The sequence below is a fragment of the Capsicum annuum genome, chromosome 3, assembly GCF_002878395.1.
Source record: "Capsicum annuum cultivar UCD-10X-F1 chromosome 3, UCD10Xv1.1, whole genome shotgun sequence".
Lineage (NCBI taxonomy): Eukaryota > Viridiplantae > Streptophyta > Magnoliopsida > Solanales > Solanaceae > Capsicum > Capsicum annuum.
Window position 1 is genome coordinate 261,797,053 of NC_061113.1, and position 27,801 is coordinate 261,824,853.

At 36.0% G+C, this 27,801-nt stretch overlaps 1 protein-coding gene across 3 annotated transcripts; it reads left to right on the forward strand.

The window, feature by feature from the left end:
* The first annotated feature begins 539 nt into the window (after positions 1-539).
* LOC107862044 (ABC transporter C family member 13) lies at positions 540-27,789 on the forward strand. 3 transcript variants are annotated; one of them, XM_016707485.2, is made up of 36 exons: positions 540-851; positions 1,145-1,185; positions 1,483-1,570; positions 1,771-1,926; positions 2,000-2,131; positions 2,730-2,830; positions 3,631-3,697; positions 4,025-4,279; positions 5,112-5,181; positions 5,793-5,853; positions 6,629-6,716; positions 7,807-7,925; positions 8,985-9,082; positions 9,608-9,674; positions 10,678-10,795; positions 10,876-10,992; positions 11,078-11,158; positions 11,236-11,484; positions 12,343-12,444; positions 12,517-12,584; positions 12,809-12,940; positions 13,040-13,187; positions 14,161-14,441; positions 14,723-14,879; positions 15,394-15,569; positions 15,644-15,755; positions 15,875-15,928; positions 16,756-16,878; positions 25,044-25,142; positions 25,320-25,412; positions 25,506-25,616; positions 25,691-25,852; positions 26,051-26,238; positions 26,410-26,599; positions 26,684-26,851; positions 27,460-27,789. In XM_016707485.2, exons 1-36 carry the CDS (start codon positions 723-725, stop codon positions 27,538-27,540), a joined length of 4,482 nt encoding a protein of 1,493 aa, XP_016562971.2. In that variant the 5' UTR covers positions 540-722; the 3' UTR covers positions 27,541-27,789. The 3 variants fall into 3 exon arrangements, with proteins under 3 accessions (XP_016562971.2, XP_047265896.1, XP_047265897.1); XM_047409940.1 differs by having other exon boundaries at positions 540-742; XM_047409941.1 differs by lacking the exons at positions 540-851; positions 1,145-1,185 and having other exon boundaries at positions 1,483-1,541.
* Positions 27,790-27,801: the final 12 nt, after the last annotated feature.

The following is a 27,801-nucleotide window of genomic DNA, read 5'->3' on the forward strand; positions in this document are numbered from 1 at the left end:
TTGATATAATATGAGACATAAAATACAAAAAATATCCATCCAACTTGTCTTTGGTGATTATAAAAATAGTCAAATAAATTTTGTTATACATAATGAAACTTAGTACGGAATTGCCACTTAAACTTGCCGATCTAAGTGAACTAAATAAGTTACGCTACATGTGTTTGACGCCATATAATTGTTTGCCACTTAAGACTTATATCTCAGGAGATCTTCCTTTATGCAATTCAATATCTAATAATTAAAATATTGCAAGTCATATCAAGTACTAAAATAATATTAAGCATATTACTTTTAATTGTACCAAGTGTCCAACGTGACTTGATGAATCTGTAGAGCAAATTTGCCAGAGGCAAATAAATGTAAAAAATTAAATTACAATCTCAAGAACATGAATTCACTATATCTTGATGGACATAAGATACACTTACTATATAGTCCAATAATTTTGATAATGATTAAAAAATAATTATGATTAATTAATCAAACTTTGTAGAAAAAGTGAGTGACGACATAAAGGTAACACTAGTCGAAAAAAAAAAGGCAACTGTTAAAGATCGGGAGCTTTGGAAATATTTAAGTCGCCCATAACTATAAAGCTTAAAGCAAGAAAAGCAATTAAAGTTAAAGTAAAAAAGAAGGGGTTCAGACTTCAGAGGCATGTGGAAAAGCAAACGATCAAAGTTGCGGATTAGACCAAATGATCCATATAACCGACCCGCATGTTAGACCCGACCCGCATGTTAGTTTGCCAACTTTTATATGGGTCATCCATCCATGCATTACTCTTACTTTCCAATTCCACCATTTCAATGGAGTTGATGAAGCGCGTTTGCCCTGATTCTCCATACGTATGTTCTTACTGCTATTATTTTTGCGTTCGTTGTGCTCCGGTACCGTGCACATAGCAAGAGCATTAGTGCTTCGGATCGTTTTTATTTTCTCTTTCTTCTAATTTCACTAATTTTATTTACTCTGTTTTCTTTGTTCCCGAGTTTATACTTTGATTAAATCTTTTTTGATCACTCTCTCGGTTAGTAGAGATGAAAATCATGTTTTATATCTTGCTACCTTCTTGTACCTTACGTTTGTGCTATTGTTCTCAGAATTCTGACGAGTTCTGCTTTTATTTCTGGCTGATCAGGTTTGGAATAGCGACGGAGTTTCACTGTGTTTCAGCAACTTATATCCTTAAATTCATGTTTTTTTTTTCCTATGCTAAGAAAGTTATACCAATTGATATTTATTGTTTAATTATTACGTTAACCATGTTGGTGTGGTCTAATGGTTCAACGAAATTGGGTTGAGCACCATGAGGTCTTAAGTTCAATTTTCAACAAAGACAAATACTAGGTGATTTTATCTATTTTAACATTGGTGGATAAAGTTACCTGCTATCTGTTGTTGGTGGGAGGTATCTGGTGGAATTAGTCAAACACAACTGTTATCAAAAAAATAAATTATTACCTTAACCATGTTCACAGTATTAGGTTTTGGATCCAATATCTTGACTATTGTGCTTGTTGCTGCAATAACAGCAGGTAAAAGGAGTGTCAAAGATGGAAAGAGGGTATGCCGCATTTTCATTGCTAGAGAAATTGTTTTCTTTCACCACTCCACTTAAATTAGATATTCAAGTTTTACTACACATTTCATTTAGGAGAAAAAGAGAAGCACATTGCATTAGTATAGTTTTTCTAATTTAGAATTTAAATGATTGAATGCTTCGTGAGTTGTTTCAAGGGCTAATGTTCAACATGGATCAAACAGGTATCCTTTCTGCTGAAGGTTTCCTTGCATCTTATACCTGCTTTGGGTGCAAGCATGGCACTCTGTGACATGGTTTTGCTAATCAAAAAGATGCTAGACAGTTCTCATGTTCAGTATCATGAATGGATCTTTAGGTTCTCACAATTCTCAGTTTGGGTGAGCTTTGAACTTCTCTACCTCATTATGAATTTATTTGCGACTCCGATTCTCATCAGGCATACTTTTTCAGGCTACCATTCTTCTGGTCTTGAAGTGTGGGTACTGCTGTGTTGTTTGCTGCAACCCCATCTTATGTATTTGGTGGATGTTGAAATTTCTTCTTTTAGTACCCCATTTACAAAGAGAATTTACTTCTCTTCAGGTACAACTTGTTATTCACAGGAAATTTTATATGCCTTTCTCTGCTCTGAGTTTCTTAAAATGATGGACTTGTTGGATCTGTGAAATTTCTTTCTCCAAAAGCTCAATTTTATGTGTTGGTAAATGCATTGATCAGTTTTAGAAATGCTCCTACAAGTAAATATGCTGGATTTTCTTGCACTTCAAAAACAGATTTAATTTCCTTATTCCTGAGGAATGCATTGAACTATTGTTTATTACTTTTAACTCATATTCATGTCTTTGTTGGGCATTGGTACTTGTTGTGCATTAACATTAGATTCTGCTAAAAATTCTAGGCTTGTCTAGTGGTATATATTTTAAGTATGCAGCAGATTACGGGTTACCACTGACTCTAATTCCAAAGCAGATTATTAGATTCTCTACAGTAAGCTCAAGCTAAAGGTGGTATTATAATCTTATGAATTTTTTTGTTCTTCATGCAGAGGAGGCTTTATTGGTCTTGAACAATTGTCCATGTTTGACTCTTGATACTTATCTTGCTTTGCTGCACAATTTATCACCTAAATTCTGCAGATAACTGAATGTTGAAAAAGTCGACTATGATTTTGCTGTTACAGGTTCCACTGGGTCTTAAAGAAAGCTTCACTGCGTTAGTGGATATAAGTTTTGGGGTTTTGATTAATATCACCAGAAGTACAGCAAGGCCTCAGAGTAGTAGGTAACTTCCTCTTCTTATTTTTGACATTATGTAGCTGTAATGAATCAAAAATTCAGCTACAGTTCTGCAATCCGTGCTCCTAGCCTCCTAGTGTAGTGCGCACATCTACATAATGATTAGATGTTACCTGAGATATGAGAAGCCGAAAAAGAAGTCATCCTAGACTCCGTGCAGGGAGTGGTAGTGGTAGCTAGTGGTAGCTGTTTAGTTTTGAGTAATTATTCAATTACTAGAACTTTGTGCCATTGATGATTATGGGTACATATACTCTAATAGCATTATGTGAATGCAAAAATAAAATAAATAATGGATGATATCTTTTCTTGAAATTAAAACAATCAAATGCAATGGATTTTAGCGTAGTACATTGCTCTCTGTGCAAATTTAATTTTTAAGTGTCGTCAACATACTTGAGAACGAATGACAAAATGAAATGGAGCTTGAAGCTGATCTCGGGGTTCACAGATGGATTAATGGAATGATCTATTTTTTGTAATTCAAAATGAACTGTGTATTTACATCCAGATTTCGTGTATCAAACCAGCTATTAGATATGCTTAACATTAGAATGTTGATAATCATCTAATCGCTTGAATGCATGTTGCTTTTGACTCAGTAAACTTTTTAAATTGTAATATATACGGAATAATTGTCTTGCATAAAAGTTCTCCTTTCTATTTAGTGCATTGGTTTGGCTGATCTTATCCATGCAGATGCATAGACGTTTTTTCCTTTTCATCTACCTGGATTAATCATCATATATACTTCTTCTTCTTCATGATTAATTGCAAATTAAACAGTTGGATGGAGGAAGAATTACTTCTGCCAAGTAAAATGGACACTGGTCAAGGTAGCTCCGGAGGAGCGGTATGTATATCTTTTCCATTCATTATATGAGATTTTTCATGCTATTTATTGAATTCCATCTTGGTATTGTTGTATATGAAGACACTGGCACCAGTTTTACCACTTTGGAGATGTCAGAAACCGCTAGTCCTTTGTTTTAATTTTTTTTTTTTAAAAAAACATAAGTTACAAATTCTGTGCTTTCTCTCTGATAAATGGTGTGGAATCCCTTCCTTTTTTACTTTGCACACAGGCATTGGTTACCTATAACATTTTTCCTTTCTGTTCTTTGTTCTTCCTTCTTCTGTTTATCCTGATCTTAGAACAATGGTTTTCATTGGAAATTAGTCAAAGGGCGTATGCAACTGCTGGAATCTGATAGCATTCAAATCTATCAAACCCGTAATGGAATGTGGAGTCAAAAGGCAGCTTGACTTTGAAGATTTACTTGAGCTACCCATTGATATGGATCCTTCATCCTGCCACTCTTTGCTGTCGACATGCTGGAAAGGTCAACAAAGAAATGAATATTCTCATCCTTCATTAATAAAAACAATATGTCGTGCATATGGATGGCAATATTTCCGTCTAGGTCTTCTGAAGGTAATATATTGTGATGACCTTTCTATGTTGAACTTGGAAAAAAAAAGAAGAAGAACCAATGCGTCCCCATGTCACCAAGTTGATGTTTCTCTGATAATCTCATTGATGTGAAGTTGTGATTATATTACTGGGTGCATATACATTGATTTGATGCTGTAAAATCTGTCAACGTCACGCTTCCTGTATATGTTGTTGTTCTCTGTGTCAAGCGTCAGCTTGCTGAATTTTCTCTATTCTTTTTAGGTCTGACCAGCTAAATACCAAATTATTCATTTATTACACCAGAAACTTAATTTAGAGAGGGATATAGTAGAGACTATCATTCTTAATTATAGTTCAGCCGGGATACTGAAAATTGCCGGATATACATTGTGACTGAAATTTCTTGTTAAGCGTGAACCCACAAGAATTTTTGAAGGTGCAATGGTTCATTTTGCAATTCCCAATTTGAAACCCCTATTCTTCCTTGTTCGAAAATAACCACAGCGCAACAGTTCCCAATCCCAAGTTCCTGTTAGAAACACTCAAAATCTCACTGTAATTGCATCTGTGGCATTCTAGTTTTAATTTGGAGTTCAAGGAAGGATTATATCTATTAGGTGACTAACTTTTTATATTGCATACCACAAGTTCGTGGTGTTTGTTTTACGTGGCATCATATGCAAAGTTTCTTTAACATATAGGGACTAGTAGATCCCAAGACCAGTATGTGAATATAATTATGCATTCTTTATTGAAAAATAAAGTACTGAACTTTTTAAAATCTTTTAGATCTTGTAAAATTTTGCTAGTAATAGATTCAGAAGTTGTTTGTGATTTCTCGATTTTGTAGGTGCTTAATGACTGTCTTGGTTTTGCTGGTCCAGTGCTTCTCAATAAGTTGATTCGCTTTCTCCAGCAAGGTTCGCATGTAGCGATATTTCATTTTTTTTTCCCAATTTCCTTCAGATTCTGAATGTAATGAACAAATTCATATTTTTCACTGGAAAAATGATATTCCAAGACAGTTGTTTTTCCTTGCTTTTCAGCTGACATAAAAATTAATGCTCTGCTAGAGTTGATTATATCCTTGTTTTACACATATGCGATCAGAAGTTTCTGAATGATTCTCTTTCCAATCAACATAATGCCTCCATAGAATTAATTCTAACCTGATATTAGGTCATGTGCTGTTAAAATTTTCAGAATCATCAATCTTGTCCCCATTCAGTTGCGGCATCTCCTCTTTTGGCTTTTTACTGCAGATGTTCTCTCTCATTAGTATGTAGCTTTTTAGTTGAAGATACTTGTTTTCTTTTCCTTAATAAGGACTGTAGTATCTTCCTGTGTAACAGTGTTATTGATAATGTGTAGCATTAATTTTGTATGTCATCAAACTCAATTTTGCATAGATCAATTAACCATTCATTTGAAAAGTCTGTCAGATGTCTTCATGACTGTTCATTGGTTCTTCTTAATCATTCTCAAGGTTGAAGGATACTTTGTGACTGTTGTTCATACTCTTTATCAACAGGTTCAAGAGACTATGATGGCTATATTCTTGCACTATCTTTGGGTCTTTCTTCTGTCTTGAAGTAACTGTTACTCCTCGTTCCTGGAATTCATTTTAAGTTCAAGTTATGATATGTTTCAGCCTCTTGCAAGTTCTTCGCAAACTACATGTTGTTCTTGGTAACTTTGTATAGGAACTTTAGTTACTGACATAATTCAGACGCCCAATGTTGTCTTGCACACACACACAAGAAAAAAAGAAGAGAAAACTCTCTGAATTCTGGGTTATTCATTTATCAGCATTTTGGATTTTAAGTTATACCTTCATGATATATTAGGTTGTCACAATCTACGTATCTAACTGCTTTAGGTTTTATGAAGAGACATGTTCATATGTTTTGTGTGAGTCTTAGCAGATATGTCATTTCCATGGTAGGATAAACGTGTGAGCACATTTGATCATGGTCCTCTTGGATAGGTGTAGACTTTTACTTTAAAATTTGCCCTTATCAACATTTTCTGAGAGTGGGACATTTCACTCTATCTCTGTATCTCGACCTTTTGTCAGAATTTGCTTTAGTTTTTTCCTTTTGAACTTGAGTTTTGGAATAATTCTCTCTTGCAAATGGGAAGTGGATTTTAATTGGAGTTCTACCTATCTCACGTTTTCTCTCCTGGGAATATATTCTTATTGTGTCAAGCTTGCAACCTGATTTTGTTATCTATAGTCCAAATACTTATCATACTAACGAGCATGCAACGTGTCTTTCTCAAATTTATCTGACCTTTTTAGTTGTTTAACTTATATTGTAAGTTATTATTAGGTTCTGATTTATGATACTGTGTAAAATGCTGCAGATCCTTCCTTGATACTCAATATACTTTTCATCTTTCAAAGCTCAAGCTCAAGCTAAGATCCAGTATCATGAGTCTTATTTATGAAAAGGTGAATCTTCTATATCAACAATAAGCTATTATGAGTTACATCTTCATCATCTTGAAGAACCTGTTCTATAGCCACATTACAGCTGTCATATGGGATCCGTATTGCATCTTTGTAGCATACTGTTTATCTTCTTATTTGGATATGTTCATTTTGTGATTTATATCATGAGTAATTTTCAGTAGACCACTGAGATGGTAAAGTGGCATTTAACCAGCCTCTTTAAATTTGGACAGTGTCAGGTGCTTCTTTCTTGTCAAATGAGGAGGGTATTGTTTGTCATTCTTTTCTGGTGAAATGAGCATACATTCTTTAGCTTTCAGATACCAGCTCTTAGCTTTTTTAAGTCTGAAGAATTAGAGATGCCTATTTCAACTGAAAAAATGTTAATGTTTCCTATTTTCTCCGCTGAATGGGTTTTGTGTTTGAAAAGCCTAAACTGGAAATTTTTACAACAATTATGCTTCAGTCCCAAACAAGTTGGTGTCAGTGATATGAATCCTCAATTACCTTATTTTTATAAACTCATTGCCAATATTATATAAATTAAAAAAAGGTACTAGAAGTTCTTTATGTTTTCTTTATTCAAATTAATTTCAAACTCAGAATATGTTTGTACTAAAATGACATTATTGACATCCATTTTCTGTTTGGTTAAAGCAAGTACATTAGGAGTTTTGAGCTTTTCAGATAGTAGGGTATGATTGACAGTGATTTGAGTATTGTTCTTATACTAATTGTTGTTGTCTAGAGTGACTCGTGAGAAATATAATACGTGGGATATTTTTGTTTCATGTAAAGGGTGTTCTGCCATTCTTTAGAACTTAAAAATTTGGTAGGAGGGCCAAGTCGCATTTGTAAAATTCAGGGAATACAGGTGGAGAGTACCTTGCCATTTATCTTTTCCATTTTTGAAGTATATGGTCATAGGGGAGAGTGATATATCGACTTTTGTTCTTCTATAGGTGTGTCCATGTGACTACCACTTTTTAAAATCTAAAGGGCTTCTGCGAAGTCGTCAAACTTCAGCTCTAAGTGAAAACTTTATATCAATAAGATATTGCTGACTAACAGTGCCTTTTTTCTTTTGAAGTGTCTTTCTGTCAGTTTGGCAGAGAGATCAAAATTTTCTGAAGGAGAGATTCAGACATTCATGTCCGTGGATGCTGATCGAGTTGTGAACTTGTGTAATAGTTTTCATGATATGTGGAGGTTAGTATTTACTATCCCGAGAAAGATCACGTAGGTGAATAGAACTTCCTTTTGCTTGCTAATCTTCTTCACTGGTGAGACAGAAAATAAACACCTGGAGTTTGTGTGAAGTCTAGGCTGTCAAGGTTCCGAGAATGCTTGTCTTTCCTTAAAAGTTTTAAGATACTGTTAGTGATTCTCAGATGTCTAATTCTTTCTGATGAATATTTGAAACCTACTTGTGATTCCTAATCTATGCCGAAACATTTTGAGAATTTCTTCTGACTGCAAGTTGTCATTTGAACTAATGACCAGAAAGAAGAAAAATGTATGAGGAAGTTGTAACCACTTAAAATTATCTTTATAGGTCAGTGAATCATAAAGATTCACTTATTGTCTTTCAATAGGTAACTTAAAAGCCACAATATATGAAAACTCTTAGTAAAATGTTGGCATGGCTTAGCAAAATTTGAGTACGAATTGCTGTATTATCAGTAGCTCACTGGACACAATTTTGTTGTCTAAATTTTTGATATTGCACTATTTACTCACTACGGCTTTTGCTTCATTCAATTAAAATTTGTTATGATGGGTTCAGGGTTCATATTTGATTTTGATGAATCTTTTAACATTTAGACTTTGTGTACCATTGTTTCTTAGTCTCTAAGCATATTCGCAACTGCCACTATTAAATTCACAATTCTGACCCTAATGTTAGTTATCTTTTGGGATAAATAGTGATGAATTGTTGCTAAAAGAGATTGCTCCTACTCTGCAAAATGTTGAACAAACTGTAATATGTGTTTAATCGGGGTAAATATAGAGAAAACATCTTTCTGTTTGTTTTTTTCTTGTTTTTCAAGATTTATGATAAGCTCATTGCACCTTCTCGTGACAAAGTGTGACTATTTGAAATGTGAGAAATCATATTAAAGTCTTTCTTCCGAGGTAACATCTACCATTCTGCCTCTCTGAAATGATGAGATCTCTTATAAAATGAAGAACGAAGTTTTCCAGCTTGGATGTTGGCCTTTTTCCTTTTCCTTGGTTACAGGATCTATTAATCATAAAATGCATCAGTTTGCCATTGCAGATTGGAATTGCCCTCTATCTGCTGTATATACAAGTCCAATTCGCATTTCTTTCTGGAATAGCTATAACAATCTTGCTAATACCAGGTACTAGATGACTCAGATATAGAGTTGAACAAGCTGCCAAATTAATTGACAATCTAATGATAGTGTGCTTGTCTAAATACGAAGCATGCATATGACAAAGAAAACTGTATGTGCTAAGTTGATGTGATGGAAATACGGTGTTGCAATGATACTTAGTTTATAGAAACTTGCTTATTGGATATTTTGCAAGTGATAAATACTGATTAGTTGTCACTGGAAAACATTGTTGATATGCTTGTCCTGTGCTTAAAACTTCTGGCCAGTAAAACTGTCAGTATTGTCCATAACCATGGAAGTTTGCAGATCAGTTCTCCTAGATGAAGGTTTAGGCCTTAGTTTAGGAGCACTTTTTGTTTTTCAACTTATATATCACATCAACATCAGTAATAAAAGCAGTAGTCCCCCATAATTTAAGACCACGTCGTCCTGGTTTGACTTAAAGGTTGATAAGTGGTTCTTGATATACCAAGGTCTTAATTGTTTAGTCAATTCTAGAGAAGGCCTGACAATTGTTATTTCACGCAGTTAATAAGTGGATTGCAAATGTAATTGCAAAAGCTACAAAGAGCATGATGGAGCAAAAGGATGAAAGGTATATGCCAGCATTCTTTAGAGCCTTGCTAGAGATCCTATGGGGCTATTATTTTGGTTTCAGTTCTCTTTTTCTTATTTTTTTATCTTCTTTTCCCTATTATTCATTCCTGAAATTTATGAATTCATTTTTGAACATTTCGTATCAAGAAAAGTATGTTCATTATTTAAACATTTCTTATCAGATAAAAGTATGTTCATTCATACTTTAAACATTTCTTATCAGAAAAAAGTATGTCCATTCCTTATTTAAACATTTCTTATAGGAAAAAAGTATGTCCATCCATTGTTTAAACATTTCTTATGAAAAAAAAAACAAATGTTCATTCATTTTTATTACATGGTCAGTAAGCTATGGAAAATTGGTGACCATGTTTGATAATTACAATTTTACAAATTTCTTTTCTACACTTGGCTAAGAGTTTGTAATTTGACTACTTGAATATGATTACATCTCTTAACATTCCTTTTGCAGTTTTTTGTCTGGTAATCCATAGTTACTATAGATTGTTTACTAAAATTAAGTAGAGTTTATCAACAACTACAATATACCCAGTGTAATCCCACCAAGTGGGATCTGGCGAGTTTAGAGTATGTGCATGCCTTACATCTACCTCAGTGGTAGAGAGATTGTTTCCGGCAGATAATTGGTTCAAGATGAAAACAGTCTAGAAAAAGAAGTAATGAAAATACAAGAAAAAATACTACAACAAAGTAATACTATAAGTAAATTACAGGAAACAAAGTAATGCTATAATTAAACTAACATGAAAAAACGTAACAAAAATCAAAAGCCGATAGTTCTAGTTGTTCAAGAGAAAATATTTAGAATGGCTATTTGTGTATAGTTCTTAGGGTGGGAAGGAGTGAAATGTCTTGGATGAACATGACGCACGATTTTTTTCAATAACAATTATAAAAGAAGGGATGAGTTATATCTTTTGAGTTTATGTAATTAACATTCTCTATATTTGTTAAGATCTATTGTCCATTCCTCTTGGCAGGATTAGAATGACAGCAGAGATTTTAACACATATACGTACTTTGAAAATGTATGGTTGGGAGCTAGTTTTTGCAAGTTGGCTGATGAAGACGAGATCGGAAGAAGTGAAATACCTTTCGGTGAGACAATATTATGTTTTATAGTATATTGTGCTTGATAGTAGCATGACCCACTTAAACTTAAAAACTTTTCTTGTTAGACTAGGAAATACTTGGATTCATGGTGTGTTTTCTTCTGGGCAACAACACCAACACTTTTCTCATTGTTCACATTTGGACTCTATACTTTGATTGGGCATCAACTTGACGCAGCAACGGTAAAATGACCGACTCTAAAAGTACTTGCTTACTTTGGCCATTTTTTGTAATCATATATTCCCAATTTTTTGGTTAATATTGCAGGTTTTTACTTGTGTCGCACTGTTTAACAACTTGATTTCTCCATTAAATTCATTTCCTTGGGTCATCAATGGGTTAATTGATGTAAGTTTTGAAAATTCTTTTCCTTGAGAAATTATCCTCCTTTATTCTATAATATCTCACTTTTTTTTAGTTTGCAGGCTGTAATATCTTCCAGGAGGCTATGCAAGTATTTATCCTGTTTTGAGAAGGAGACAAACACGGAAAACCCAAGCAATTGTTTGGTTTTCTCTTGCTCTAATAAGCAGATTGAATTGCAAGACGTGGCTGTTGGCATTCATGATGCATCTTGCACATGGTCGAGCAGTGACCAGAAGGAAATAAATTTAGTTTTGGATACTGTTAATCTTCTTATTCCGAAAGGTTTACTGGTGGCAGTAGTTGGAGAGGTAGAACTCTGCTTGATACTGTTATAAATTATTAGTTTTATAGCTGTGAGTTTATAAAGTAAGAAAATATGGACCAGCCTGCCTCATTTGACATGAAATTTCAGCATCTTAAGGCTTTGTTCTATGTTTTTCAATTTAAGGTTCCCCTTTTACCATTCACAAACTTTTGGGTTATCCGGTGACATTTTATAAGTTAAAAAATGGGCAGGCCGGTGCACTAAAGCTCCCTATGCGGGCGGGGTCCGGGAAGGGCCGGACCGCAAAGGTCAATTGTATGCAGCCTTACCTTGCATTTCTGCCAGAGGCTGTTTCCACGGCTTGACTCCCCTTCTAACATTTCATAAGTTGATGCAGAAAAAACAAACTAGATGATATTAACATTTTGAATCAAGATATATTTGATATTTGCACATTTTGTCTTAGAAATGGATAATATGTTTAGAATTGTTACTAGAAAGCCTCTGCTTCTTATTGGTGCAAAAGTGTGCTGTACTCGAGCGAGTCAGGAGTACTGTTGATGCATGACTTTCTCTTTGTGTTCTCTCTAGATGAAGTTGGAGATATTATAATTGCAGGAAAGAAAATCTGGATCTATATCTTTATGATCTTTCTATACTGTTGCTACATGCGGTGTAGCACATGCACTTTCTTCACTTTAATTCACCTTAGTTCAGCGTTTGGTGGTTTTAAAAAGAAACTAGGGTTGATTCAATACTATAGTATCCTTTTCCAGCATATAAAATGGGTGGAGGATGTGATGCACTGATTTGCTAATATAATGTTATCCAATGCTTTTACTCTGCAAGATTACTTTCCAGCAAACTGTTGTTTCACTTATTATAAGTAACTTGGTTGCAGGTTGGTTCAGGGAAGTCATCCTTGTTGAATTTGATTTTGGAGGAAACGAGGCTAATCAACGGATCTGTGTATCGGAATGGTTCTATAGCATATGTTCCACAGGTGCGATCAAACTGCTGTTAGATTTTTCGTGTTATGTAGCACTTATGATCACATAGTTTGCCCTTTTTCCAGGTTGCTTGGATTCTCTCAGGAACTGTACGTGATAACATTTTGTTCGGAAGAGAGTATGATCCAAGGAGGTCTCTTTCCTTACATTTTGACATGACACTAAGAATTTTTTGGATATTCCAGTTGCATTCAGTTGTTAGTTCTCAGTTTGCATTTCCAAAGTTCCTATTCATCTGGTTAACTTCAACATTCTTGGAGATGATATTTTGTATGCCGTGGACCCTTAGAATGCAATATATGAAGGTTTATTGAGGAGTCTTTACTTAACATAAGCTTTTTGGTTTGATTGGAACAGATACTCAGAAGTTTTACGAGCTTGTTCCTTGGACTTCGATATTTCCAGAATGACGGGAGGTGATATGGCCTTTGTTGGAGAAAAAGGATTTAACTTATCTGGTGGACAGAGAGCTCGTCTTGCACTTGCCAGGTGACATGATTCTCTCTCTTCTAATTGTCAAGATACTTGTCTAGTGACTATGAGTACTGAATTGTCTGATCTTCTGACAACTTTTTCTGTATCTGCCAGAGCTGTTTATCATGATGCGGAGATATACCTGTTTGATGATATCCTCAGTGCAGTTGATGCACATGTTGGTTGTTCAATTCTACATAATGCAATTCTCGGCCCTCGAATGAATCAGCAGACACGCATCCTTTGCACACATAACATTCAGGTTTCCTGTTCACCTACTTCCCTTTTCTGCTGGATCTAATAAGAGCTTCTTAAGGTTTCTATACATCTTTTTGAACTCATTTGTAAGTTTATTCTCTTACAAGAAATGCTGAAATTTCAGTTCACATCAAAGATTATAAGGAAAATAATTAGAAAAATATTGATAGGACTTCTATTAAGTAAAGTAATGTGTGAAGGCAGTTTTGAAATAATAACTATGGAGATGATTTGATGCTATTTTGTATAAGAAAACAAGCCATTGGTTTTTAACAGCTCATTGTATTTTCAAGTCCGAACCATTTTGCTTCAAAGAGCAGACTAGTTGACATTGATCATTGAGCTGGATAATGCACATGAATGTATCTTTGTCATGCAACGAGTTGTGTGGAGTTTTATCTTCAGTGTAATGGGTTTTTTCTTATATTCAGCTGATACTGATCGAAGTTACAGAACAATTGTTTCTTAATTCCCAATTGTAGTCAAGTATGTAATAGTAATATTTATTTCCTTTGTTAAATGAAGATGGCTCATTTTAACAAGGATCTCTACATTAAGTGTAAGATTTAATTAAAATTTACTTCAATTGATCCTTCTGCATTTCTGGAAAATCTTATATGCAATATTCTTCTTCTTTTCTGTCTAATGACATGAAGTTCAACTATCCGTATGTATGTCACAAGGTGAGTGATGTTCATGCACCAAAATTACGTTGATTAGGCAATCTACCATAGAGCTCTAGGTAAAAGAAGAACCTGAAATGCATCAATAATTAGAAAAAGGTGCATTTCTATTTTGTAATCTCTTATTCAAGAAAGAACTGAGCACTTATAATCAGAAAGATGCAGTAATCTTAGGAACAGCTAACATTTTTGTTAATAAATTGACTAGACGTTGGCAATACAGAGGAACATTCATTTAAGATATCTAAAGTAGTGCTTGTCTTCCATATACTAATATATTCTTTTACTTTACAGGCAATATCTGCTGCAGACTTGGTAATTGTGATGGATAAAGGACATGTGCAGTGGATGGGAAATCCACTTGAGTTTACTTGTCCCTCTGATGTCGCATTCTCAACAATCGATGAAGTTAGCAGTTGTTCTGAAGTTCAACAGCGGGATAAAGGATCCAATATTTCTAGTGAGATCCAGCAGAAGATTTCAGAGGATGAGTTTATATGTACTCCTGATGGAAATCAAGTGACTGATGAATCAGAGGTCCGGAAAGAAGGAAAAGTCGAATTCATTGTATACAAGTGAGTTTTTGTTTTCTTTTAGCATGAAAATAATTCTACAACAACAATTACACTTCACTCCCTAGCTAGTTGTATCCTCACTATCCATGTAGCTCTTGCTCGGACCCTCCAAAATGTTGCTGCACTGTGTTGGATCCTCCAAAAGTGCACTATTTTTGGAGGATCAAACACAGACCGGAGGTGTCGTTGAAGAGTCTGTGCAGCATAGGCTCTATTAGTATTTAAAAGATCCTGCCTCTGGTAAATTCAGTTTGATGATTTCATCATTTTACGTCTTGCAGGAGTTATGCTGTTTTTGCTGGTTGGTTCATCACAATTTTAACATGCCTTTCTGCGGTTTTGATGCAAGCTTCTCGTAATGGAAATGACATGTGGCTTTCATATTGGGTTGATACAAGTGGAAGAAACCAGAAACCACTTTCAACGACTTTTTATCTGGTAACTAGTCAACTACATAAATAGTGTAGATCCTCACCAAGACATTTTCTTGTAGATCCTCACCAAGGCATTTTCTTTCCCCAGCCTCAATATCCTTTATTGGAAATTTTAAGTATTGTTGTACGACTTCCCTGAAAATGGAAGAATATTGAAGAGCTGTGTCTTTGCGTAATATAGTGTCTTCTCCTACTCATCTCCTATTATCAAGAGAAGAGAAGATCTCATTTCAGATTCCAAGGCATGGGGATTTCGTAGAAAATCCTGTTCGGCCTAGTCTCAGAAGCAGTAACTTAGTTTGTGAAGAAAGAGTGAAATTCTTTTTAATATCATTTCGTTTTTCAACACTAAAGTTGGTACTACTATTTTTAGCTTCACCCTCTCTTCTTCTTGTTCTCTCAAATGAAAAAGGTGGAATTTGGAGTAAGGTGTGATGCCTCTCTTATGATATACAGCTCATGTCTGCCCATATAGCGACTAATTACCAGTTAGCTTGATTGTTTTATTGATGTTGCAGGCTATACTCTCTCTCTTCTGTCTGGCTAATTCCTTGCTAACTTTAGTGAGGGCATTTTCATTTGCATTTGGTGGCCTACGTGCTGCTGTTAAGGTGCATGATCGATTATTAGAGAAGCTTATGAGTGCACCTATTAGCTTCTTTGATTTGAACCCAACGGGAAGAATTATAAACAGGTATATCAGATCACTAAGAAATTAATTGTTCTTACTTTTGACACTATGTAATATGTACTGACTGGAGTATGCAGACTGTCCTCAGATCTCTACACTATTGACGATTCTCTTCCCTTTATTCTCAACATTCTGCTGGCTAATTTTGTTGGCCTCTTGGGTATTGCTGTAGTTCTGTCATATGTGCAGGTTAGCTTTTCCTTGTTGCATAACTTTAAGAGTTCCTTTTTTTCTATTTTTTTGAAGTACTGCAATCCACTTTTTGCTTTTTAGAATTTCTGCTTCTTATAGGTTATGCATGTATGCAGGTCATGTTTTTGTTTCTGTTAATGCCCTTCTGGTACATCTACAGAAAACTACAGGTAAGTTACAAAATCTCTATACATCTCACTGATTATCAGAGGAGGACCCACATAGTGAACAGGCACCTGTCCACCCTGGTTTAGACTGTAATGCATAATATCTAGGTAACTCTGATATAGATCTTTATCTTGAGCCGGGGGTCTATCGGAAACAACCTCTCTACTTCTTCGGAGGTAGCGGTATGGACTGCGTACATTCTACTCCCCAGACCCCACTTGGTGGGAATACACTGGGTTTGTTGTTGTTGTAGCACCCGTTTAGATATATATATGCACCGGTTATGTCCAGGCTTGGAACTTGGAAGGACGCTTTTTTATCATCTAGATAAGAGAAAGGGAGTCATTTCTCTTATTTGAACAAGTTATGTTTTGCATTGATATTAAAGTATCATTCGCTGAAATAGAAGCATCGCTTTGTGACATATTATTCATTTTAGCTTAGTGAAACTTGGGGTATCATTTTTGAAGAAACTAGGGATTTTCTTTTGCAAGATATAATGCTTGTAGAATATGGGGTATTCATAGATAGAAATTTTGCAGTATACAATTTTTACCTATTCGTGCTAGCTTAAAATTTGAACATTATAAAACAATCAAAGTTTCACTTTGGATCTCTTTTCATTTCTCTTTTTATGTTACAACACAATCTGAGAAGTCATGCTATTGATCCACATTGCTAGAATATCAATAAAGGTTAATTAAATGACCTTTTTCTCAAAGTCCCATATGAATATTTTGATGCGGAATGCAAAAATTTGCCACTGGAATAGCTAGTTTTACTTTCCCATACTTCGATTTGACAGAATAACTGAAGGTAAGATCTTCAGCTTTATTACAGATCAACATCACGTGAGTTGCGTAGACTAGACAGTGTATCTCGATCACCTATATATGCATCTTTTACGGAGACTCTGGATGGATCATCAACAATAAGAGGCTTTAAATGCGAGGTAATTGTATCCTATTTCTTAAATTAAATGACTTCCATAGGAACATATCTGTCTTTTCTTTCCACAGATAAATTTTCATTTCTGCTTAACAAGAGCTTGTTCTTTTGCTTACCCATTTGTGCCCTCTTGAAACAATTTTTGACTGCTTCACCTAGTGGGATCAGTCACATCTTTGATCTGAAGGAGGAATTACTTTAAGGAGTTTCTGTTGACTAAAATCTCCCTACTAAATTCTAGTCCAAAAGTTATGCTTTTCTGCTCTAACCATGGATTTCGGACAGTTTTAGCATGATATGATTGTCACACCCCTATTTTTACCGCCCCAACCCCGCTAGGAAGTTGATTTTAGAGAAAATGAGTTTTTTCAATTAAAGTGACATTTTGAAAAGGGATTATTTATTTTACAGAGCCGCCACTTGGAATTGAATTTGGGTATTTCAAGTCACCTTATTGAATCTCCGATCAAAAGCAAATTACTTTCTTTTTGGTCAGCGATCTAGAAATCCGGATAAGGAATTCTATTGACCGAGGGGAAGTGTGAGGCACCTCTCGAGTCTCGTGGTTTTAGCACGATCGCTTTAATAACTTAAGTCTGGCTTAAATTAATCTCTTGGATATATAATATTTGTTAGCCTAAAAGTGACTTCTATCCCGCTTTTATTTACTTTTGAATATATTTAAAACTTTATTGATGCGTGGCATACCGATAGTAGTACTTTTCGTCCTTACCATGAGTTTTGGTATATTTCTCACGCCTTTGTGGCATTTATGGATCGTTCCCATTTTCCCCAAGTCTAAGCAAGATTCTAACATGTTAAAAAATTTATCCGTCACGATTAGATCGATTTTAAAATGACATATTAATTTTGGTATAACGAATGGGCAGTTGCAGGGCTTTCCAACTTCATCGTTAACTTTATCTTGTATTAAACTATAATTTTTAGAGGTTAAGAACCTAACTCCCTCTTTTATGAGTTCACTCTCTTACAATTGGTTTTCCCCCTCTTTTCTTATCGATGAATATTTTAAACATGTCTAAAAAATTTGTCTAGCTTTAAAGGCGTTATGGCATCCCTTGTAAGCTCGTAACAATTTTATCTATTTGAAATGCTACCTAACATTAACAATATTTGTTTAAGGTGGTCAATTAATTTATAATTATTCAAACCTTATTAATGACAATCAAAATAAAAATAATAGAATAATAAAATAAATAAAAATAAAATATACATAAAGCTATTCATATTATGCTAATTTTTATTACGATCTTCAAATGTGATCTCTTTAAATTAATACAAATTCAAATCTATCCATTTGTATTTTTTTTCAACAAAACATTATTTGTATTACATAAAGCACAAAGATTACAAGTTTTTTGACTATTTTTTATATTAGAGTATTCAAGATGAGTAAATAAAAATAGAAATAAAATAAGGGAAAAGGCTCAAATATGCCACTGAACTATCAGAAATGACTCATTTTTTTATTTTTTTATTTTTTTAATTTTTTTTAATTTTTTTTTTTTTAAAAATAATTTTTTCTTTTTTTTATCCATTAAAAAGAATTCACGCAATTTTTTGATCCATTGAAAATTAGTTTGATCTATGCTTTTAAAATTTGATTAATTTTTCATGAATATATTCTTAAAACATTCTCGTTCGATTCGTTTTTTTTGTCATTTTTGACATATTAAGATTGTTTTCATATTTTGCCTTTAATATTAATTATTTTTTTCTTCAAATTAATTTCAAATACAATAGTAAACATCATTTAATAAATATATTATAATAAAATAGTTATTTTAATTGACGGCGCGAGTAACTAAAAGGGAACGGAGAGAGTATACACTCCGCGCTTTTTATCACTTTATTTTTTTTTTAAAAGATTCACGTTAACTAAAGCTTTTGTCATTTTTCAGTTGAAACTGAAGGGATATATAAACATCAAATATTATTATTATATTATTAATAGTTAACTTCTCATTTTGCCAACTCTACGTATACTATATATGTCGTCATGTTGTCGCCTTCCTGTTTTTGCAATGATAAATGATGATGCATAAAGTGTTACGTACAAATGTTGAATGCTGATTAGGGGCGGCTCAACCCTTTAGGAAAAAAGGGGGCTGCCTAAGACCCCAAAATTTGAGGGGCCTATTTTTGTTTAGTAATAATAAATTACAAATTTTAAGAAATATATTAAATACTATTTATAGAAAAAAGAAAAATTTTATATAAAAAAACGCAAGGCCTCCGTTTGATTTTTGACTTAGGCCATAAATTTGCTTGAGACGCCCCTGATGCTGATGATGTCATTCTATGTTTAATAAAAAAATAAAAAAATAAAAAGTTACTTATATTCGGCTGACAAAATATTTCACGTATGCTAAGACATACTATATGCTTAATTAGAATAGCGTTTGGTTATAAATTTTAGTAGATTTTGGTAACACGGTGCTCTTTCTCAATCTCCTTACGAACCGACCTAACTCTGGCCTCAAATCTTGCCTTTTGATGGACCAATTCTTCTCTAGCCCTTTCCAGATTCGTATTTAAGATGTGCAGAGTAGATTGATAGTTCTCTTCCACCTCGCGTCGAGCCTGCTTAATCCTGACCTCAATCTCTGCTTCTTGGTCCACTGGCCTTCTTGCTGACCTTTCTGGCATGGCCTTAGGAGGAGGATGGTCATAAAACCATGACAGATACCAACAGTCTACCTCGCCCTTGTCACGATCTTCCACCATGTGCTTGAAACCTGAGAGTATACATTCTCCCCAAATCTTAAGTATTTCAGACTTCCTTAGAGGGATGTTAGGGAGGAATTCATACATAAACTCTTGCATATTTTCAACTGGCGGTAGGTACTGATGTCGACCGAGTTGTCGCATGACTCTGAGTGGCACGTAAGGTTGAACACCTCAAAGACCCATTAAAACGATGAAAAGCCGGAAAGTGGACATATATATCACCTCTTTTGAAGGGAACCAATGATAATTCCACGCGATCTTATCAGCCGTTAACCCTTTCAAATACTCCTTCCAAGCTCCTATTCCTTCGGGAAAGTTTTGGTCCTTAATCCTCTCCTTATTACCATTGATATAATCATTCCATTTGACTTGAAAATCTACAGTGGGTGATAACGAACATGCTCAAGCATCCATAACTGCAACAGAATGTTACATCCTTCAAAATAATCCACCCCATTTTTGCACTTCGTCAGGGCCCGATAAATGTCTGCCAGAACCATGGGCACGAGGGTGACCTTAGAATTCTTCTCAAAAGCGGTAATGAATGCAACCAGACGTGCTGATTTTTCCTCCTCTATTTGGAAATACCATTATTCCCAAAAAAAGCCACTATGAATGCGTCGTAACTGTGCTTTTCCCAAGTCCGGCGGCACCCTCCGCTGTTAAGTTTCAACCCAAACAGCTCAAATCCATTTTTCTGACCATATCTTTCGTACAAGAACTCTAGATGAACCCATCCATTATCTAGGCAGACACCTATGTTCTTCTCCTTTATGTGTAACAGCTCAAAAAACCTTTCACCAGTGGGTGTTAAGGAGAAGAACATAGGTGTCCGCCTAGATAATGGATGGGTTCATCTAGAGTTCTTGTACGAAAGATATGGTCAGAAAAATGGATTTGAGCTGTTTGGGTCAAAACTTAACAGCGGAGGGTGCCGCCGGACTTGGGAAAAGCACAGTTATGACGCATTCATAGTGTGGCTTTTTTTGGGAATAATGGTATTTCCAAAGAGAGGAGGAAAAATCAGCACAAGTTTGGCTGCATTCCTATTGGAAATAGGAGCATTTATGGGAAAGGGAAAGAATCTTCACCAAGGAGAACCTATGATACCGAAGCATGTCACTGGTGAAAGGTTTTTTGAGCTGTTACACATAAAGGAGAAGAACATAGGTGGCTGCCCAGATAATGGATGGGTTCATCTAGAGTTCTTGTACGAAAGATATGGCCAAAAAAATGGATTTGAGCTGTTTGGGTTGAAACTTAACAACGGAGGGTGACGCCGGACTTGGGAAAAGCACAGTTACGATGCATTCATAGTGGCCTTTTTAGGAGTAATGGTATTTCCAAATAGAGGAGGAAATATCAGCACAAGTTTGGCTGCATTCATTACCGCTTTTGAGAAGAATTCTAAGGTCACCCTCGTGCCCATGGTTCTTGCAGACATTTATCGGGCCCTGACAAAGTGCAAAAATAGGGCGGATTATTTTGAAGGATGTAACATTCTGTTGCAATTATGGATGCTCGAGCATGTTCGTTATCACCCACTGTAGATTTTCAAGTCAAATGGAATGATTATATCAATGGTAATAAGGAGAGGATTAAGAACCAAAACTTTCCCAAAGGAATAGGAGCTTGGAAGGGGTATTTGAAGGGGTTAACTGCTGACAAGATCGCGTGGAATTATCATTGGTTCCCTTCAAAAGAGGTGATATATGTCCACTTTCCGGCCTTTCATCGTTTTAATGGGTCTTTGAGGTGTTCAACCTTACGTGCCACTCAGAGTCATGCGACAACTCGGTCGACATCAGTACCTACCGCCAGTTGAAAATATGCAAGAGTTTATGTATGAATTCCTCCCTAACATCCCTCTAAGGAAGTCTGAAATACTTAAGATTTGGGGAGAATGTATACTCTCAGGTTTCGAGCACATAGTGGAAGATCGTGACAAGGGCGAGGTAGATTGTTGGTATCTGCCATGGTTTCATGACCATCCTCCTCCTAAGGCCATGTCAGAAAGGTCAGCAAGAGGGCCAGTAGACCAAGAAGCGGAGATTGAGGTCATGATTAAGCAGGCTCGACGCGAGGTGAAAGAGAACTATCAATTTGCATGTCTTAAATACAGATCTGGAAAGGGCTAGAGAAGAATTGATCCATCAGGAGGCCAGAGTTAGTTCGGTTCGTAAAGAGATTGAGAAAGAGCACCGTGTTACCATGCAGCCCCTACAAGAAGACCTGGACATTGCCATTGGCACTATGGAGCAGCAGTCGAGTGATTTTGAGAAAGAGAAGGCTTGCTTTACTGACAAGCACATAGTCGAAACTTCGGGCTCAGCTAAAGGCCTCTATGGAAAGAGAAATAGCAAGGCGCTTCACGGCATTTCAGAAGGAAGTTGAAGTTGAGAAAAATCAGTGGATGACCGAACGACAAGCGCTTCACTATCAGATCGATGACCTTCATGAACAAGAAGGAGACCTGAACATACAGTCCGTACTACTCAGCATTGGGTGCGGAATTGCCATGAGAGTATGAATGAAGCTAGAGTGGAAGTACTTCAGCTCAGTGAAACCCTGATTGATGTTTATGCTAAGTATCTTCACCGGGATGACGAAAGTTTGGGTCGTCAGGCACATGCTCTCGCTCCACATCTGCCAAAAGCATTGTCCAGAATCTACTCAAGTTTGAGGGAGGACTGAGTTTCAAGATATCTTTGGAAGACGTATTGATGATAGTTTGTTGTGTCTTTTTAGGATCTGTCTTTTAGAGTCTATTTCTTTTAGGTATTTGCTTTTGCATTTTTTAAGTATGTTTGGATAATTCTAGTTTTATTTCACTTAAATCTTTGTTTTAAGGATGTATAGAACAGATTTGCATTTGCTCAATTATTTATTTCTGAAAAAAAATCACTAGCATTTATTATATTCATGAACTACGTAATGATCTAATTCATGTTAAACATGATACGTAGGCAACCCTCGACGGGTTCGATCAAAGTTTTAAGTAATAATTAAAAATGCTAACGTTAAATAATGAGAGTTAAATTAATTCACCAAAAATCGGGATGAAACAAGGGTGCTTTCCTAAGTTCATCTTAGAAATGAAAATTACTTAGGTGCATGGCATGTAAGTTGTTATCAATATTTGTAAAGCTTTAAATCCTAACATATTTGTTTTTGTTTCATAAATAAGTAGTAAGGTGGTTGGTTTGTAGTTAAGCTGGCATCGGTACAAAGGAGAAAGATGACTCTAAAAGATGGTACAAGTCTGACAACGAAGAAAACCGAGATCAGTTAATTCCACAAGAGTTTGCATCTTTGGAGGAGAATAGGTTACTGAAGCAACAAATTGCGGAAATGTATCAAGCCTGGATAAATGGGCAAGCCCAACCTTCCTCCATTCCCGGACTTTTGAAAGTGAATTATCCCATTTTTACTCAAGCCCAATCTGGTGATCCACTTTATCCACCTAGTTTTGGTCCTTATACTAACGTGTCGAGCGCTGCTAGCACCTCCAAATCCAGCTCTCACAAACAACCCATTTTTTATTCCGGTCGTGCCAACTAATATAGACTCTCCATCAATGATACAGAAGCCTGCCGACGAGCTGAATCATGATCAATTCCATCCTCCTAAATTGACGTTCAAACCCGTAAATTCATATCAGCTCGGGTCTCATATCGTGATTGAAAAGGCTATTAAGAATGAAGAACAAGAAGAGATAGCCAAAAAAGTGAGGAGTCTGGAGTAGAGTATGAGAAACATACAAGGATTAGGAGGACACAAAAGTGTCTCTTTGAAGGATCTGTGCATGTTCCCTAATGTTCATTTACCAATAGGGTTCAAGACCCCAAAATTCGACAAATATAGTGGTCATGGTACCCGGTGGCCCACTTAAAAAGGTATTGCAATCAACTTAGAGGAGGAGGAGCTGCTTATGGCTTATTTCGGAGAAAGTCTGACAGGAATAGCCTCAGAATGGTTTATCGACCAAGACACCTCCCATTGGCATGTTTGGGATGATATGGCACAAGACTTGTCCAACAATTTCAATACAATCTTGACATTGTCCCTGACTGTACTTCTCTCGCTAATATGAAGAGAAAACCATCTGAAAGTTTCAAAGAATATGCCATAAAATGGAGAGAGCAGGCAGCTAGAGTCAAACCGCCAATGAAAGACCACGAATTGATTGATGTTTTTCTCCAAGCTCAAGAGCATGATTACTTCCATCACTTGCTTGCTGCTGTGGGTAAGCCTTTCGCTGAAGCGATAAAAATTGGAGAGATGGTAGAGAATGGCATAAAGTTGGGAAAAATTATGAATCAAGCAGCCCTCAAAGCCGCTACACAAGCAATTCAGAGTGGATCGGGCGGTTTTGAAAATCGAAGAAAGAAGGATCCATGATGGCATCAGGATCGGGGAATGCCCAAAGAGGATGGAACTACCCTTATGTTCAGGGGCAACCTGGCCCTCCTCAACATTATTATCCACCTCAATTTGCTGTCCTTAATACCCAAACATGTGCTCGACCTCCTCAGCGCCCACAATGGCGGGCCCCTGCTTGACAAGGTTTTCGTCCACAACAACAAAATTTTCAAGCCCTACGTAATCCGCCTGTTAGGGCAAATTATACAAGAGAACAAGGAAAACTTCACCCCAATTGGAGAATCGTACACGAGTTTGTTGCGAAGATTGATAAAATTGGGATGGATTGAACCTATTATGCCATACAATGTGAATCCGAATGCAAAAGGTTTTGATTCAAATGTAAGGTGTGAATATCATTCAAACACTCAAGGTCATAGTACAGAAAATTTTTGGACCCTAAAGAGAGCTATTGAGAAGTTGATCGAAAGTAAAACAATTGTGATACAAAAGGAGGAAGCACCAAATGTCACTTTAATTGGAAAACCCCATTTTCTCCAAAACCAACTCCCTAGCGGGGTTGGGGCGGTAAAAATATTAGGGTGTGACAATGATTACAGACTTTAAGATAAATCCGATTTTGATAGGAGGGTTGAGAGCACGTGTTATCTTTCTTTTGAAAAATGCATGACCATTAGTTTCTCGTTTTTATCCTGTCCTTCCATAATTTCAGCACATTCATATTGATTTCAGGTGTCACACATCCCTATTCCATTGAGGAACAGTAAGGTTGCAGTGAACTTAAAACGCAGTAGCTTAGTAAAGTCCCTTGTACATCACATGATTAGGGAATGTAGTTTTTCCTATGCTCTATAAACAGCATCATGAAGAGCACTTTCTGGCCTCCTCTTATTGCCAGTCAGAAAGACCAATTTCTATGCTATGTGTGGAAAATATCTTTGAATGCGCTGTATTCCAACTTCTCCAAGGAGAACTCATTGTCCAACTTCCATGTTTCTCCATTCTGAAATTTAAACTAACTCTATTGTTGGGCAGGATCTTTTTCTACTCAAATTTAATAAGCATCTGATGACATATCAGAGAACTTCATATTCAGAAGTAACAGCAAGTTTGTGGCTCTCCCTGCGACTTCAGGTATGTCTTATGCTGTCAGTACCACTTTAGGGAAACTAGTACTGATTAACAACTGTGGTATGTGGACTTTGGTGGGTACAAATTCCTCATTTGTGTACGTAATAACTAATGCTGAAAAATCGGTGTTATCATGATACTAGACACTATTGTTGGTACTGAAAGATTTAATTTTTTCAGTTGCTGGCAGCATTTATCGTCTCATTCATTGCAGTGATGGCAGTTATTGGTTCTCATGAATACCTCCCGATCAGTTTAGGTACTCCAGGGTTGGTAAGTTTTAAAGTGATTCTTTTGCTCTTGAACCTTTGCTGCAAAGCAATCATAATCTTCTGTGGATTTGACATACCAATTCTATGTGAACAGGTTGGCTTGGCTCTCTCTTATGCAGCTCCAATTGTATCTTTACTTGGAAGCTTCTTAACAAGTTTTACAGAAACAGAGAAAGAGATGGTTTCTGTTGAGAGGATATTACAGGTGACTAAATTGAGATACATTCATAAAAGTTTTATCACACAAATTAAACCTCCTTCTTACTCCCCATTTTATAGTATATGGATGCTCCTCAAGAAGAAGATGTTGGAGGTCATCCGTTACATCCACAATGGCCACATCAAGGAGAGATCAATTTTGTCAATGTGACTCTCAAGTACAAGCCACAACTGCCTCCTGCCTTGTGTGGTGTTTCTTTCACCATTGCTGGGGGAACACAGGTCTGTTTGTCTAGCTTGGATAATTTACCATATCCTTTGAGAATTTGAATTTTGACACTTACAAAATCACACATCTATAAGATGGCAGAAAACTATCCCAAGAGATTATGGTTGGAATTAAGTAATTGTAACTTCTTCGTTTTACATAAAGACAATCCAGACTCCATTGACATTAAAGGTTGCCCTGGTACCTATCAGGTTGGTATAATTGGAAGAACGGGTGCAGGAAAATCAAGTATTTTGAATGCCCTATTTCGACTCTACCCAACATGCGGAGGATCTATCATGGTTGATGGGGTAAATATTGCTGGTGTTTCTTTCAGATATCTTCGTTCGAGCTTTGGTATTGTTCCCCAAGCTCCTTTCTTGTTTGAAGGATCGATAAGGTAATTGACATAGTTTGTGACTTCTTCAGTCATCTTGTCTTAGAACATTCCCTTCCTTCTCACCTTCTGTAACACCCAGTACTGGGCTACTGGCCAAAGCATGTGATTATATTAATGATGATTGGTAGGCAATATGGCTTCCCTTACATCTCCGCATAATAAACATCTCAGGAAAAATCTTGATCCATTGCAAGAGAACAGGGATTTTGAGATCTGGAATGTCCTAGAAAAATGCCACATCAAGGAGGAGGTAGAAGCAGCAGGTGGACTGAATGTTCAACTAAAAGGGTCAGGAACAGCATTTTCTGTTGGTCAAAAGCAGCTACTCTGTCTTGCACGTGCTCTCCTCAAGTCCTGCGAGGTTATATAATGTGTAAAAAGAGCTACTTCAGAGGGGTGTACAAGAAATGGGAGAGAGTACTGACAGGTTTATACTTTTCTGCAGGTGCTTTGCTTGGATGAATGCACGGCGAATGTGGACACTGAAACAACTTCAAAACTACAGAAAACTCTAGCAACTGAATGCCAGGGAACGACGGTTATCACAATTGCCCATCGCATTTCCACAGTTATGAACATGGACAATATCCTGATTTTGGATCAAGGGTTTCTGGTAAACTTACTTTCTTGACAAGCTTGCCTTCCTTTAAACTGTCTAGACATAGAATGAATTACAAGAATATAACAAAAACTAGCTGAGTGGTGACAATTTTTAAGTCTCTTTGGGTTAATTATTTACTATTATACTTATCTGGGAAGTAGGGGGCGACACAATGGTTAGACATTATTCTTAACGACTTAATTTTGCCTAGTCTTTCATTTATGGTTTCACCGTCTTTCATTGACATGGTAGAGGCACTAGGACAAAGATTGTTCTACATTTGAAACTTGGTTTATGCATCTTTAAGGCTCTGCTGATATGAACAACCAAACGAGTTTCAGTACTCAATCTAGTGTTCATCCACTGTATGTTGATTTGTCCACTGATGAACATTCTACAATTGCTGAATGGGTGCATCTAATAGAGAAATGACTGCCTCCAGTCTTTTTGAATTTTCATACTTACTACATTCTTCAATTGTTAAATTGGTGCATGTTATAGAGGTAATGGTGTCCTTGCTTTCATGGTACAAAGACTATATTTAAGATGCTAAAATGTGCAGGATGTCATCCAAATTCAAATTGTTCTAGTTTCTCAGCTTAAATATTTATGCTTTACAGGTTGAACAGGGCAACCCTCGGGCTCTTCTAGAAGATCAGTCATCCATATTTTTCAGCTTTGCCAAAGCTTCAAAAATGTGATGCAAGTAGATTGGCAACTGGAAGGAGCTGGCATAGTAGAGCTATTGAGAAACTATCCACCTTCAAACTCAAATCTCGTTTTACTTCTAATTCTAATAGTTGCTACTTGCTAATGTACTAATGGTGTTGAACTAATTTTCAAGTGTGAAGTTGCTCTAGGACAAAACCGGTAACTTAACTCGAAATGCTGATGTTCAACACTATTAGTGAAAGAGTTAGTTACACAAGTTAGTTATAGAGTTAGTTACACTGTTGGTGCAA